This window comes from Scyliorhinus canicula, chromosome 2, assembly GCF_902713615.1.
Source record: "Scyliorhinus canicula chromosome 2, sScyCan1.1, whole genome shotgun sequence".
Taxonomy (NCBI): domain Eukaryota; kingdom Metazoa; phylum Chordata; class Chondrichthyes; order Carcharhiniformes; family Scyliorhinidae; genus Scyliorhinus; species Scyliorhinus canicula.
The window spans coordinates 283,501,496-283,517,139 of NC_052147.1; the positions used below are offsets into that span (position 1 = coordinate 283,501,496).

General features: G+C 48.9%; 1 protein-coding gene across 4 annotated transcripts in view; it reads right to left on the minus strand.

The window, feature by feature from the left end:
• Positions 1–5,960: 5,960 nt before the first annotated feature.
• The window catches only part of LOC119962210 (ATP-binding cassette sub-family B member 6, mitochondrial-like), a 285,333-nt gene continuing 275,649 nt past the window's right edge, over positions 5,961–15,644 (minus strand). For all 4 annotated transcript variants that reach the window (XM_038790179.1, XM_038790178.1, XM_038790181.1 and 1 more), the window contains exon 20: positions 5,961–9,694. In XM_038790179.1, coding sequence (XP_038646107.1) covers positions 9,547–9,694 — 148 coding nt within the window. In that variant the 3' untranslated portion in view covers positions 5,961–9,546. The remainder of the gene's footprint in view (positions 9,695–15,644) is intronic.

Here is a 15,644-nt window from a genome sequence, read left to right on the forward strand (position 1 = left end):
TGGGCAAGCCGGCAATGCCCATATCTGTGAGAGACATTTAACAAAGTCAGCTCTTCACACTGAGGGTGAAGGTGGCTGGGTCCTAGTGGGTGGAAGAGGTGGTTTAGGCAAAGACACTGGACTCAGAGCTTGATGTTATAATGGGGAGAAATCAGGATTACGACTTCGCAAGGAAGAGGTCAACTAAGACAAAAGGATTTTCTTCATCTTGCTCATACTTAATATAATTGCAATAATGGAATCCATTTCAGATTGAAAAAGAAACTTGCATTCCTGATAAAATTACACACAGCTCCCCTCCCCACACCCATCTCCAAAATGTTCTGATTGGAAAGCACAAACTATGCATGCAACAGTGTAAATGAACGCAACTGTAGTACTTGCGTACTAGGGACTGTAAATAATTGTAGGATTGTGTATGGCTATAGTAGCTGGGGAGGAATTACGTGCAGGACCCCAGTATTCGCAATGTGGCCCACGCTGCCCTATTTATGCAAACTGTAGATGCTATTCCATTGGACTGTAAGTGACTGTATATATTTGTAATAAAGTAACTTTTGTATAAAAATAACAGTGAAGAGTGTCATTTGAAAGATGATTTTATGGCTCAAAGACTAATTTAGTGAAACGTATTTATTGCTGATGGTGTGGTTCCTCCTATGCTGGGGAGACCAAACACAGATCGGGAGACTGTTTACACCGAACACGTCCATTCGGTCCACAAGCACGACCCAAGACGGCATCCGGTCAGTCGACGCTTTCAACTCTCCTTCGCGCGTCGACCTTGGCATCGTGCAGTTCGAATTGAACTCAACACCAGCTCTTGGACTGATGCTTCACCTTGTGGCGAGGTGCATTACGGCCTCAACATTGTATCGCGCATCAATAGATCAAAGCAACCACTTCCACGTTTTCTTCGACGTTTTGTGACATTGAAAGGAATCGATAGTCCAGGACAAGGGGGCATAACTTTAAAATCAGAGCCGGTTGATTCAGGAGAGAAATAAGGAAACACGTCTTCATTCAAAGTGTGGGATTCTCTCTCACTAAGCAATAGTTTAATTAGTAATTTTAAATGAGATTGATTTATTTTACTGGCTGATGGGGTAGGAGGATATGGAGCCAAAGTGGATAGTTGGAGTTTGGGTATAGTTCAGACAGCTTACACCCGCTCCAAACTATTTGAATCTCCTATGGAGCCATCTTTAGATTTCAAACTAGTTCCAATATCATCGTCACCCCATCACTGACCTCCCCTTCTGCTGGTTCCTTGCCCCATCATTCCCTGCCTTCATACTTACTCACAAGCTTTTCATCTCCAGTTATGAGGAGGCTATCGATCTGAAATGTTCCCTCTGCTCCTCTCTCTGAAGCCGCTCAGCGAGCTCAGCACGTTCTACTTTCTTTTTAAAACATTTTTTTTATTCATGGCATTTTCAAATTATTTACAAAGCACAGAACACATGTAATAGAACATAGAACATGGAACATAGAACATTACAGCGCGGTACAGGCCCTTCGGCCCTCGATGTTGCGCCGACCTGTGAAACCCCTCTAAAGCCCATCTACACTATTCCCTTATCGTCCATATGTTTAATAGAACAGAATCATCATCCACAAACCCTGGTCCTAATACCAAACCCCTCCATGTCCAACCCGATCCACTTTCCAATTATAATAAACACACAAAAAATAACCCACAACGCAGTAAAACAACCCCGCTCTCCTCCCCCCCGACCCCCAGCTGACATTTACACCTCCTTAAAGAAGCCGGTAAACAACCTCCATCTCGAAAAGACACCCCTCCTCTGATCCCTGAATGGCAAATTTTACCTTTTTCAAATGATGGAGTTCCGCCAAATCCCTCATCCACCTCGCCTCCTGAGGCAACTCCGGATCCCATCACCCTAACAAGATCCAACCTCTGGGGTATCAGGGAGGCAAAGGCCAACACGTCAGCCTCTCTCCCCCACCTGCACTCCCGAATCCTCCGACACCACGAATATCATCACCCACGGGCTCAGAGCCACCCTCAGACTCTCTGATGTAGTCCCAACAAAGGAGTTCCAGAACTCCTCCAACTTCAGGCAGGCCCAGAAGATGTGTGTGTGTGTATGATTGGCCGATCCCCTCGAACACCGCCTGGGTCTATCCCCTACCTCCGGAATACACAGACTCATCCGCAACATTGCCACGTGCGCTCCGTGCACCACTTTAAGCTAAATGAGGCTTAACCTCGCATATGAGGAGGTGGAATTTGCCCTACGCAGGGCCTCACTCCATAAACCCGCCTCGAACACACGACCAGCTCCTCTTCCCACTTCCGCTTCATATCCTCCACTGAGTATCTCTCCCTTTAACATAGAACATAGAGCATACAGTGCAGAAGGAGGCCATTCAGCCCTTCGAGTCTGCATCGACCAACTTAAGCCCTCACTTCCACCCTATCCCCATAACCCAATAACCCCTCCTAACCTTTTTTGGTCACTAAGGGCAATTTAGCATGGCCAATCCACCTAACCTGCACGTCTTTGGACTGTGGGAGGAAACCGGAGCACCCGGAGGAAACCCACGCAGACACGGGGAGAATGTGCAGGCTCCACACAGACAGTGACCCAGCGGGGAATCAAACCCGGCACCCTGGCGCTGTGAAGCCACAGTGCTATCCACTTGTGCTAGCGTGCTGCCCAATCAACTCCTCACATATGTCCGCCATCCTACCCTCCCCTATCTTATCTTCAGGCAGAATATTTTCCTGCGGCAAACTTGGAAAAGTGTCCAAATCCCTCCTCACAAAATCCCCGATTTGCAACAATCGACACCCATTCCCTCTCGGCAACTAGAACTCCTCCTCCAACTCCGCAAATGTACCCACCATGAACAGGTCCTTAAAGCACTTTATCCTCATCCGCTCCCACACCCAATTAAGGGGCAATTTAGCGTGGCCAATCCACCTACCCTGCACATCTTTGTGTTGCGGGGGTGAGACCCACGCAGACACGGGGAGAATGTGCAAACTCCAGGGCCGGGATCGAACCCGGGTCCTCGGCGCTGTGAGGCAGCAGTGCTAACCACAGCGCCACCGCGTCGTCCATATCTCCCCATAATCAACTGGTGCGTGCCAAGATCTGGGACCTTCATAAAATCTACATCATCCCAGCTGGAGGCACAGACATTCGCCAACAACACCACGGGTTCCCCCTCCAGCCTCCCACTCACCATCACATACCACCCCCTGGATCACTCACTATATTGTGAGCTGCAAGTGAGCCACCTTTTCACTAACCTGCACCATAACACCAGCCCCCCCCCCCCCCGTCTTCATATCTAACCCTGAATGTAACACCTGCCCTACCACCTTTTCCTCAATCTCGTCTGATTCACCACCCTCAGATACATCTTTTGCACATCTGCCTTTACAGTTCTTCTCCCCACTTCATGTCCGTTAACTCGCCTACCTAACCGTCCCGCTCCCATTCCTGGGTTCCAGATCTGGCCAAGACATGGCGAGACTCCTGTTGAGGCCAATTAAGACCAATCTTCATCTCATTAACGAGATGCAAGCCTAATCTAACAGCCTTCCGGGAACAAACTAGCACCCCAGCGAGGGATCACGTGTGCACCGTTTAGCATATGGTCTATAAAAACATGGTCCAGGCTGAACAGCAGCTGGAGGGTCGCCCAGGCCACTGGGTGGTCAGGGACAGGGCAGAGTGGCACCCTGGCTCTCCCTCTGTCACCAGGCACTGCTAGGCTGGCATATTGGCCCTGCAACCCTGGCACAGCCAAGATGCCCGGGTGGGCACTGCCAGGCGGGCAGGGGCACTTTCAGGGTGGCACTGCCAAGGGCTGGGGCCATGGGGGTCATCCCCCTGAAAGGGAGGGGTGAGGGGGGTATGGGGGGTGAAATGAAAATGGCTTATTGTCACAAGTAGGCTTCAAATGAAGTTACTGTGAAAAGCCCCTAGTTGCCACATTCCGGCGCCTGTTAGGGGAGGCCGGTACGGGTGGTGTTCATAGTGGGGGATTAAAAGGGGGACAGGGAGGCCTTAAAAGGGGGGCCCTTAAACCACTCTAAAGTGGGGTGTCCTCACGTGGGGGGAGGGGGGGGGGGGACGGGGTTGGGTAATGCCCATGTGTGCGGCAAGTGGGGGTGGGTGGGGGCTGACATTATCCAAGGGTGGGGAGTGTGGGGAACCCTCAAACCCATTTCGAGATCGGGGCACCCTTTCAAAATGGCGGCCCGGTCTCTGAGGAGCCGGTTTCGCCGGCGAGTGGCTCCTCGTTGCTGCGAAGGTTTCTCAGTGTGGGCTGGACAGGGGAGAAACTCCCCAAGGCCCAGAAAACTGACTACCGCTGCCATTTAATGGAAAGGTTTCTAAGTGTGGTAGTACGCGGGAACTGCCGTGAGCAGGGACTGCGCTCGCTAGCCACCGCTAACATGGCAGAGCCTCACTCAAACCCCTCCTGCAGCGCCAATCCCCACACAGCTCACAGCCATGCCTCCGAGACCACCGCCTCGATTCGGGGATGCCAACCTGGGCAAATTATTAGGCGTGGTCGAGGTCAGATTGGGAAGCCCTGTTCCCCCCCCCCCGAGGATCTGGGAGGGTCAGCCACAGGCCAGCCAGTTCCGCCTGGGAGGAAGTGGCAGCGGCCGTCAGCTCGGGGAGTGTGAGCAGGAGGGCCGGTACCCAGTGCCGGAAGATCAACGACCTCCACCGGGCCGCATGTTGGGTTGGATCCAGACCCCTCCAACCCTCCAGAATGTGCCTGGCACCACCACCTTCGCCCAGAACCGGCAGACTCATGTCCAGTAGTGCCGCTTATGCACCCCCCCCCCCCCCCCCCCCCGTTTCGGTGGGCGACTGGAGGACAGGTTTCTGCGGCACATTCAGGTGAGCACCACACAGTTGATGATGCACATCAGGTGGAGGCAGGAACCCCCAGGCGAGACAGCAGTCGGAGATCTGCTGGATCCCAGGAGCCAGCTGGGTCCCAATCAGATGCTGAGGCTCCTGAACAGGTTGAACCGGATCTGATGCAGACGCTAAGGTGCATGCGCAGTGTGGCCGCATTTTCAAAAATCTAGTCGCAGCCTTTTTGAAGGCCGTTTGCAGCCAGTATTGTTAAAAGCCGGCTGCAAGAAGTTTGTGGAGAATCATGTGGTTGGTTGCTTTCTGAACTTTGATGCTGATGAAGTGGAAATCTCTTACTCCAAGAATGGGGAGTGATCCAACAATGGTTTCACCACAGCTGTAACTTCAACGAAGAGATGTCAATGTTTTTAATCTTGATTTTTAAACATTCCAAAACAAAGTGCCTGCAGGTCGTATTTGGAAGCTTTATCAATGAATTGATTTTTAAGTGTCTTTTATGTTTTTTACATTTTTAATTGTAATGTTTGGGAGAAATGTGGTGAACCTCCAATTTCTAAAGGATGAAAACATTTTCATTTTCTGCATTTTTTTCCTGTTAAACTTTCTCAATAAACCCCCCCCACACTGAACTTGTAAAAACCAAACCCGGCTGCTGCCCGCGAATTTGCGCAATTGGAGACGCAGAAGATTTTAAAACAAATTCTATGTAATCTTCCTGCCTGAAGGGAGGCAGAGAGATCACGGCCCCCAAACATTAACATCACATGCTTTGGGTAAAAATGGGTCCCCAGAAAAAAAGTTTGAAAAACAGAGCGATATACCCTGCTGTTTCTAATCGGACTAGCACGTGGCACTAGGAGTAATCTTGAGATCACTAACTCCCTATATTCTGATTTTAGGACCCATCCCTTTTTTTAACCGATGTCATTGATACCGATGTGCACCACGACCAGTCCAGAATGTCTTATAACCGCTCAGAGACATCCTTGGCCCATCTATTCCCTTTACAAATGAACGATTGTATGAAGCTCGTTCGGAAAATAGCTCCCACTGTGACATGCAGAAGTAAGAGCAATAAAGTCAGTATTGACAAAATTGTTTATTTTGTTAATTTTTCAACCAGTTTAGCAACAAATTAAATAAATACATCTCAGACCACAAACTCCCCTGACATCTTGTTATATGCAACAATTCACCCTGAAAGTGACTTTGTATTTTCCTTTTTATGCCACCTGAGGTACACAGTAGTTTCTTTGTGTTGTTAGTGCAGCTGCTGTCTAATTTCTCCTGGATTATTCTATTTAGAATGAATCCTTCACCACAAATACAATGGGATCTTCACCCGAGGGTTATTTCTAAATGGAAATTGAGTGGCGGCGCAGACTCGATGGGCTGAATGGCCTCCTGCTGCTCCAAAACACCATTAAAAAAAACCTCTTTGGTCATCTGTCCAACCATATCTGGGGCTGGTTTAGCTCACCAGGCTAAATCGCTGGCTTTTAAAGCAGACCAAGGCAGGCCAGCAACACGGTTCGATTCTTGTGCCAGCCTCCCCGGACAGGCGCCGGAATGTGGCGACTAGGGGCTTTTCACAGTAACTTCATTGAAGCCTACTCGTGGCAATAAGCGATTTTCATTTCATTTTTCATCTTTATGTGCCTTAGTGCTAAGTCCTATTTGATTAGGCCCCTGCAATGGGCGAGACATTTATACTACATTAGTGGAGCTATATAAATGCAATCCGTTGTATAGGAATGGGAATCTTTAATTGTTCAGAGGGAAAATGTCAGAACTAAGGCACATCACTCTGTCCAATGCTAGGAAAGCCTTGGTGGTTATTTTACTGGGATGGGACAAAAGAAATGGTTCTGACAATATAAAGCAGGATTTGCCTGGTGGGATTTCCCAGCCCTGCCATTGCTGGGATGGTGTGATCCCGCTCAAAGTCAATGAAGCTCCTGCGGTGGGTCCTGCCCCACCAGCCTTAGGCCCTCTTCAAGCTTTCCTAAACAAGATTGTGTTTCAATGTTCTTTATCGCTCTTTTCTCTCTCCATTATACTTTTTCACACGTGCACAACAGCCATTGCGTCTTATGGTCTGTGGCCCCGTCACTTTCTTCACCTTCACGCTCTCTTAAATTGTGCAGGGTTTGCGCAAAGATGTGCAGGTTAGGTGGATTGGCCGTGCTAAATTGCCCTTAGTGTCTAAAAAGGTTGGGTGGGGTTACGGGGATAGGGTGAAGGTGTGGGCTTAAGTAGGATGCTCGATGGGCTGAATGGCTGCTTTTTTGCACTGTGAACTCCATGAAACTAAATTTCCTTTATGTGTACTTTGAGCTCAGATATTACATGTTTTTGCATCATTGAGGCATTGGGGTGCCATGTTTCCACAGCCCCCGTGTGTCACCTTTGGCTCAGTAGGCAGCACTCTCACCTCTCGATTAGAAAGTTGTGGGTTCAACATCCACCCTGGAAACTTGAGCACATAATCCGATGACAATACAATGCAGTACTGAAGGAGTACTGCACTGGGACAATAATAAAGATTATTAAATATTATTATTCTCAGGCGGTTGTAGAAGATTCCATGGGCAGTGCTGAACGAGTAGCGTTGTTCTCCGGGGTACCCTGGCCAATAGTTATCCTTCAGCCAACATCATAAAAGTAGATGATCTTGTCCACATCTCACTCCAATTTGTGGGAGGTTGCTCTGCACTAATTGGCTGCTATGTTTCTGCAATAAAACATGGGCCACCCTTCACAAGCCCTTAATTGGCTATGAGGCTCCTAAGAGGTTGGGAGGCTGTAAACGGTGTAGAAATGAGACAACTTCCTTATCCATAATGTTGCTGCCGCTGTTACTGTCAGTTTCTGTCCAGCCAGAAGAAGCCAAAGGAAGTTGTGGTCTCTCTAACTGGCCCACTGGCCAAGCTTTGCTGCAAACCTTTCGGCCCCCTGTTTTCAACTGAAAACGTCAATTCTCCAAAGGGATCGTAGGTTGGTGGGCATGCCAGAGGCACCAAAAGGGCTTAGAAAGGAAATTGGCAGGCAGAGAAGAATAGTAGCCTCCCGGTGAATATCAGAATACTGGATGGTCTTCTGCAGGGGCTCGTACACTTGCAGCAAGGTGTCCCACCTACTGGTCACATAGAAACAATGACAACACAAATGGTTGACCCACGAACTGCACGGATTAAACCTCCTGTCCAGTGGCTCCCCTAAGCCAAGCTACAGATGGATCTATCCACCAGTGGCATCTCCAGCCTTTAGACTCCGAACAGGCCAGACCCAACAGAATGAGCAATATGAACAGGAGCAGAAACTTTAGGACTGCAGGCTGTGTGTGACCCATAGTTTGGATGTGCAAGGTCCACTGTCTGTATAGGTAAAGAGCTGTATACCTTCACAGGACAGTAAGCTTACAAAAAATGCCTATGACAAAGACACCTATGCTCGGGGTTGATAACTGACTGATAATTGACAGATATGGGGGAGGGGGCAGACATTTGGTTTGGGTTAGAGTGCTAAACAGGTGATATCCCATCTGCTGCTTGTTATACCCCTTGTCTGATATTCAGTTCCATTAACTTCAAACAAAGGGGAATATCGGCTGGGAGCTCGGAGTGTGACCAGCCGGTCAATACAATCCTATTCATTTGAAGCTACCATCCCAGCTGTACCTCTAACCCGTGGATTCTGTCCCTATTACTCACAGTTTCTTCTCCATACCTGAAGTTTTATTTCCTCTAACTCTGCTGGGCTATAGGCTCTGCTGCCACTCAAGAGACTCTTCCTCAGCTATGTGGCCACTCAATCAATGTCAGTTCAATGGTGCAGTCACCACAGAGGGGCCTGATCTGGTTCCCCTCTGGTGCCTGCCACGTATGCCTGGGAAATGTTAAAGGATGGTAATCACATGCAAAACCCTTGGTTCAAGTCAAATACCTTCTCCCTAGCCCAGGAGTGATGAGGCGACAGTAATATATTTCATCCCTCGATAACCCTGGCTGAGGTCAGGGGCGGAATTCCCCAGCCTCCCAGTCGTGTGTTGCTTGGCAGCGAGAGGCGGCAAGACTCTCTGCTCCCGCGGGGACGCACTGCTGGTAGGACATGATAACTCCGCCGCCAGTAAACAGCTGGAGACCTCCGGCCCAACCAAACCGTACCAAGGATAGAACCAGAGTCATTCCTTGGTCAGTGTGATTTAGAGCTGCGATGGGTAGATGCTAAGGACACGGAGACCAAGGGAGACACTGAGGGAGGCTTGGCAAAGCTTTGCATTTATAATTCCATGGTTGAAGATGGCTCCATCCGTCTCATTCTCCTGTCACTTTCCAAGCTTTGCCAATGTTTCTATATCTATTTACACATTTTCTATATGGCTTTCTCCCTGAACTACGAGCTGACCAAAGGCAACCCATCAAATGGTGGCGATCTGTGCCTGGAGGTATATAAAGTTTAGGAACTATCACTTAGTTTTACACATGTCAGAAAAAAAAAGAAAAATAAGTCATTGAGAACTTTCCGATCGAAGATGCTCAGAAATTCTGATCCTGAGGGAATCTGGCTCCGCTGACCAAGCCCGCTCAATAAACTGGTGGCTTCATGTTGCAAAATAACCTCCAGTCAGGTGTTAGTCCAAAGCCAGCTCGGCAGCTTCTTGCCTTCAGTCCTCCTTGTTGCTGGGCGGCTGCAGTTTCTCAGTGCTCTGGTCTTTGGTTTCTGTGTCAGACGCTGAATCATTTGTCTCGGCCTGTTGCTGTTTCATCCACATCTCAGCGTAAGCACCACCTTTAGCGAGCAGCACATCGTGCCTGAAACACAACCAGAAACATACAATCGGCAAACTGACTGGTTAGGACCCTTTTAAAAATTATTTCACGGGAAGGTCAGCATTTATTATCCATACAATAATTGAGAAGGTAGCGGGGAGTCGCCTTCTTGAACTGCTGCCTACCCACAATGCTACAAGGAAGGGATTTCTCTGATTTTGACACAGCAACGGCAAAGGAACATCGATACAGTTCCAAGTCAGGCAGAGTGTGGCTTAAGAGGGGAACTTAGAGGAGGTGGTGTTATCAAACACTGGCATTTGGAACACAGAGCCAGGTTCCCGGAGCAACAGTCCGTCTGTTGTCCAAGTCCTTTGAGGTGGTTGACATCACGGACTTAGAAGGTGCGAGCGAAGGAGGCTTGGCTTTTCATATGTGGTACACAATCAATTGGACGGTGCCAGCCATGGCTCAATGGGCAGAACTCTCAGCTCTGAGTCAGAAGGCCATGGGTTCAAGCCCCATTCCAGAGGCATGAACACAAAATCCAGGCTGACGTTCCCAAGTGTGGCACTGACGGAGCGTGGTCCTGTCGGAGATACCGAGCGGCGTTCTCCGGCCTCGTCCATGCCGGGATCCGTTGCGAGTGAGGACAGAAAAGAAGGCGGTCCTGCCGAACCGCACTCGCTTTCAACGGCACCGGAAAGTCCCAGCCACGAGTGAGGACGGCCGATTTTGGAAATGTGATCCCAAGGTTCCATCTGCTCTCTCAGGTGTGATCTAAAATCCTATAGCGCTATTCAAGGCAGGCGAGTTCTCCCTGCTGTTCCCGCCAATACCTATCCCTCAATTAATATATCAAACAAAAGAGACGATCTGGTCATAACAGTGGGATCCACTGGGGACCAGATGGAAACTTCCTCAGCAGTGGGAATGTGTTGGGAAGGGGCCCCCCTATCTAACCACCAATCCCACAGCCCCCCCCCCTCCCAAACCCTCCTGCTTCCCAGCCTGATCCAGGAACATCTTGCCCCAAGAGCCCCACAGTGGCACAGGCTATGCACTATTTGCCTGCCAGATTTCTTATATCACAACAGTGACTTTGAAAGTAGTTAATTGGCTGTGAGACTGAGCCCCCTGTGCACGGTCCTGCACAATGGGCAGTGAGGAGGAGAACTATTATCCAGGGAATCAGCCAATTCTGCGTGGTTTACCATGAAAGGGCTGTGAAAACTATTCATCCATAACACAAAAGTAAAAGATTGCAGATGGTATAAATCTGAAATAAAAACATAAAATGCTGGAAATACTCAGCAGGTCAGACAACATCTGGCAACAGAGTTAATTGTTTCAGCTCTTTGACCTTTAATTAGAATTCTGATCAACGTGTCGCAAGCGCCTGACGAGCGAGCAATGGATTTATAGACATGGAAACACTCAGGATATCGCGTCCATGATACTGAATTTTACCGTGAGCTTCGAGTCCCCAACGTGGGGACCAGATGGAAACTTCCTCAGCAGTGGGAATGTGTTGGGAAGGGGCCCCCCCGCTATCTAACCACCAATCCCACAGCATCCCCCCCCCCCCCAAACCCTCCTGCTTCACAGCCTGATCCAGGAACATCTAGCCCCGAGAGCCCCACAGTGGCACAGGGTCGCCAGAATTGGTTCAACTGAAATGGATTGAATCCCAAACTGCAGCGACATTCTAAATTTCATACAGTGGGAAATATAATTTCCCGTTTTGGAAAGTTACATACAGCTTTAATTCGGGAACAGAGAGCAGTGCTAATAATAATAATAATCTTTATTGTCACAAGTCGGCTTACATTAACACTGCAATTAAGTTACGGTGAAAAGCCCCTAGTCGCCGCATTCTGCCGTCTGTTCGGGTACACAAAGGGAGAATTCCGAATGTCCAAATTACCTAACAGCACGTCTTTCGGGACTTGTGGGAGGAAACCGGAGCACCCGGAGGAAACCCACGCAATCACGGGGAGAACGTGCAGACTCCGCACAGACAGCGACCCAAGCTGGGAATCGAATCCGGGACCCTGGCGCTGTGAAGCAACAGTGCTAACCACTGTGCTACCGTGACGTCCAAATTGGTACTTTGGATGAATGTAAAGAAAACATACAAAGGAGGTCAAGCTCCTGGGGAGGGAGTGTTGAAAGACAAGGGAGAGAAAAAGACAGAGTGTGTGGGAAAGGGGGAAAGAGAAGAGATATGCAGAGTATGTATAATTCCCGAGAGGAAGTAGAGCTCGGAGGGGGCTTTGCTTTCTATCTCGGAGGCAATGGTAGGTTGTGAAGTCTCAGACAACCTGTGAATAGCACTAAGCCAAGTGTGAAGTTTACTTACTGCACTCTGTGCTAAAGTAAACATTGAGCCCATTAACTGTAGCAAGGGGAAGGCTAACAATCTGTCTGATGAAACACGGTCTGGGACAGGAAGAAACTAAATCCTCAATTTTCAGGGGCAGGCAGGCCTTTGAAGGAAGCAGGAAATGTAAAGTTCATTAAAACCATTAAGCAGAGATAAAGAGTTGAAGAATTTCAGACAGGAATTAAAACTTCAATAACTGTGTGTGGGTACAGCATCTCTCTGGGCCCTTCAGGGCGGGGATAGGTTCACGACAGCAGTGTTGGATTAATAGACTTTCTTTCCTGATGGTGGACAGGGGAAGAGAGAGAGAGAGAGAATAAATCTAACTTTGAGGAAGGTAGGGAATTCTGATAACAATCTTTATTATTGTCACAAGTAGGCTGACATTAACACTGCAATGAAGTTAAACATGGAACATACAGTGCAGGAGTCCATTCGGCCCATCAAGTCTGCACCGATCAATTTAAGCCCTCACTTCCACCCTATCCCCGTAACCCAATAACCCCTCCTAACCTTTTTGGTCACTAAGGGCAATTTATCATGGCCAATCCTCCTAACCTGCACGTCTATGGACTGTGGGAGGAAACCGGAGCATCCGGAGGAAACCCACGCACACACGGGGAGAACGTGCAAACTCCACACAGACAGTGACCCAGCGGGGAATCAAACCTGGGACCCTGGAGCTGTGAAGCCACAGTGCTAACCACTGTGCTACCGTGCTGCCCGTGCTACCGTTACTGTGAAAAGCCCCTAGTCGCCACACTCTGGCGCCTGTTCAGGTACACTGAGGGAGAATTCAGAATGTTCAATTCACCTAACAGCACGTCTTTCGGGACTTGTGGGAGGAAACCGGAGCCCCCGGAGGAAACCCACACAGACACGGGGAGAATGTACAGACTCCGCACAGACTGTAACCCAGCGGGGAATCGAACCTGGGTCCTAGAACCAGCTGCCTCCATTCACTGAATCAGAATCACAGACGTGTCAAATTTTGGTAGTCAAGGAGAATGGCGGTACGGTAGCACAGTGCTTAGCACTGTTGTTTCACAGCTCCAGGGTCGCAGGTTTGATTCCCGGCTTGGGTCACTGTCTGTGTGGAGTCTGTGCGGGTGCTCTGGTTTCCTCCCACAAGTCCTGAAAGACGTGCTGTTAGGTGAATTGGACATTCTGAATTCTCCCCGTGTACCCGAACAGGCGCTGCAGGGTGGAGACTAGGAGCTTTTCACAGTAACTTCATTGCAGTGTTAATGTAAGCCTTCTTGTGACAATAAAGATTATCATGATTATAAACGGACAAGAGTAGCAGATAACTGGGAACATCATCACCTGGAAGTTCCCCCTCCAAGCGACACACCATCATGATTGGAAATATATCACTTTTCCTTCATTGACGCTGGGTCAAAATCCTGGAACTCTCTCCCTAACAATGGGTGGACCTACACCTCAGGGACTGCCGCGGTTCAAGATGACAGTTCATCAGGACATTCTCAAGGCCAGCTCGGGATGGGCAATAAATGCTGGTTTAACCAGCGATGTCCAAATTGCGTAAATGAATACAAAAAAGTTGGTTTTAAGGAGTGTCTTAAAGGAGGAAAGAGTGGAAAAGATTCAGGGATGTTCAGGAAAGAGAATTCCAGAGCTTATGATCTTGGCAGGGGAAGGCACAGTGGCTCATGGTGGAATTGCAACCTTCCATCTTGTCAGACAATGACGTGCTCCTTGGGGATTAACTCTGTTAAACATTGCCTTGTGAGACTCAGGAGTCCCACTCTTCCATGACGGAAGGTAGAGTGTCTTTTTCAGGATGGCAGTCGGTGACTAGTGATGTGCCTCAGGGTACGGTACTTGGACCACAACGTTTCACAATATACATTAATGATCTGGAAGAAGGTACTGAAGGCACTGTTGCTAAGTTTGCAGATGATACAAAGATCTGTAGAGGCACCGGCAATATTGAGGAAGCGAGGGGGCTGCAAAGGACATGGACAAGCTAGGAGAGTGGGCAAAGAAGCGGCAAATGAAATACAATGTGTAAAAGTGTGAGGTTATGCACTTTGGAAGGAGGAATGGAGGCATGGACTATTTTCTAAATGGGGAGATGCTTAGGAAATCAGAAGCACAAAGGGACTTGGGAGGCTTTGTTCATGATTCTCTTAAGGTATTGTGCAGGTTCAATCGGCAGTTGGGAAGCCAAATGCAATTTAGCATTCATGTCGAAAGGGCTAGAATACAAGACCAGGGATGTACTTCTGAGGCTGTATAAGGCTCTGATCAGACCACACTTGGGAGTATTGTGAGCAGTTATGGGCCCCATATCTAAGGAAGGATGTGCTGGACTTGAAAAGGATCCAGAGGAGGTTCACAAGAACGATCCCTGGAATGAAGAGCTTGTCGTATGAGGAACGGTTGAGGACTCTGCGTCTGTTGGAGTTTAGAAGGATGAGGGATTTAGAAGGATTTGGGGGCTGGTTTAGCACAGTGGGCTAAACAGCTGGCTTGTAATGCAGAACAAGGCAGCAATGCAGGTTCTGTTCCCATACCCGCCTCTCCGAACAGGCGCCGGAATGTGGTGGCGAGGGGCTTTTCACAGTAACTTCACTGAAGCCTACTTATGACAAGAAGCAATTATTATTATTAGGGGGGATCTTATTCATAGAATCATAGAATTTACAGTGCAGAAGGAGACCGTTCGGCCCATCAACTCTGCACCGGCCCATACAAAGAGCGCCCTACTCACGCCCACGTATCTACCCTATCCCCGTAACCTAGTAACCCCCACTTAACCTTTTTGGACACTAAGGGGCAATTTAGCATGACCAATCCACCTAACCCGCACATCTTTGGACTGTGGGAGGAAACCGGAGCACCCGGAGGAAACCCACGCAGGCACGGGGAGAACGAGCAGACTCCGCACAGACAGTGACCCAAGCCGGGAATCAAACCTGGGACCCTGGAGCTGTGAACCAACTGTGCTAACCACTGTGCTACCGTGGAATTGAAACTTATCACTGAGTGTCTTTAAGACAGAGATAGATAGGTTCTTGATTAATAAGGGGATCAGGGGTTATGGGGAGAAGGCAGGAGAATGGGGATGAGAAAAATATCAGCCATGATTCAATGGTGAAGCAGATTTGATGGGCCGAGTGGCCTAATCCTGCTCCTATATCTTAGAGTCATAGAGAAATATAGCACAGAACAGGCCCTTTGGCCCACGATGTTGTGCCGAACTTTTGTCCTAGGTTAATCATAAATCATATAATTTTGGACACTAAGGGCAATTTAGCATGGCCAATCCATCCAACCTGCACATCTTTGGACTGTGGGAGGAAACCGGAGCACCCAGAGGAAACCCACGCACACACGGGGAGGGGATGTGCAGACTCCACAGACAGTGACCCAAGCCGAAATCGAACCTGGGACCCTGGAGCTGTGAAGCAATTGCGCTATCCACAATGCTACCATGCTGCCCTTAAGAACAAATTAATATACACTCCATTAGTCTACCATAATCCATGTACCTATCCAATAGCCGTTTGAAGGTCCCTAACGTTTCCGACTCAACTACTTCCACAGGCAGTGCATTCCATGCTCCCACTACTCTCTGGG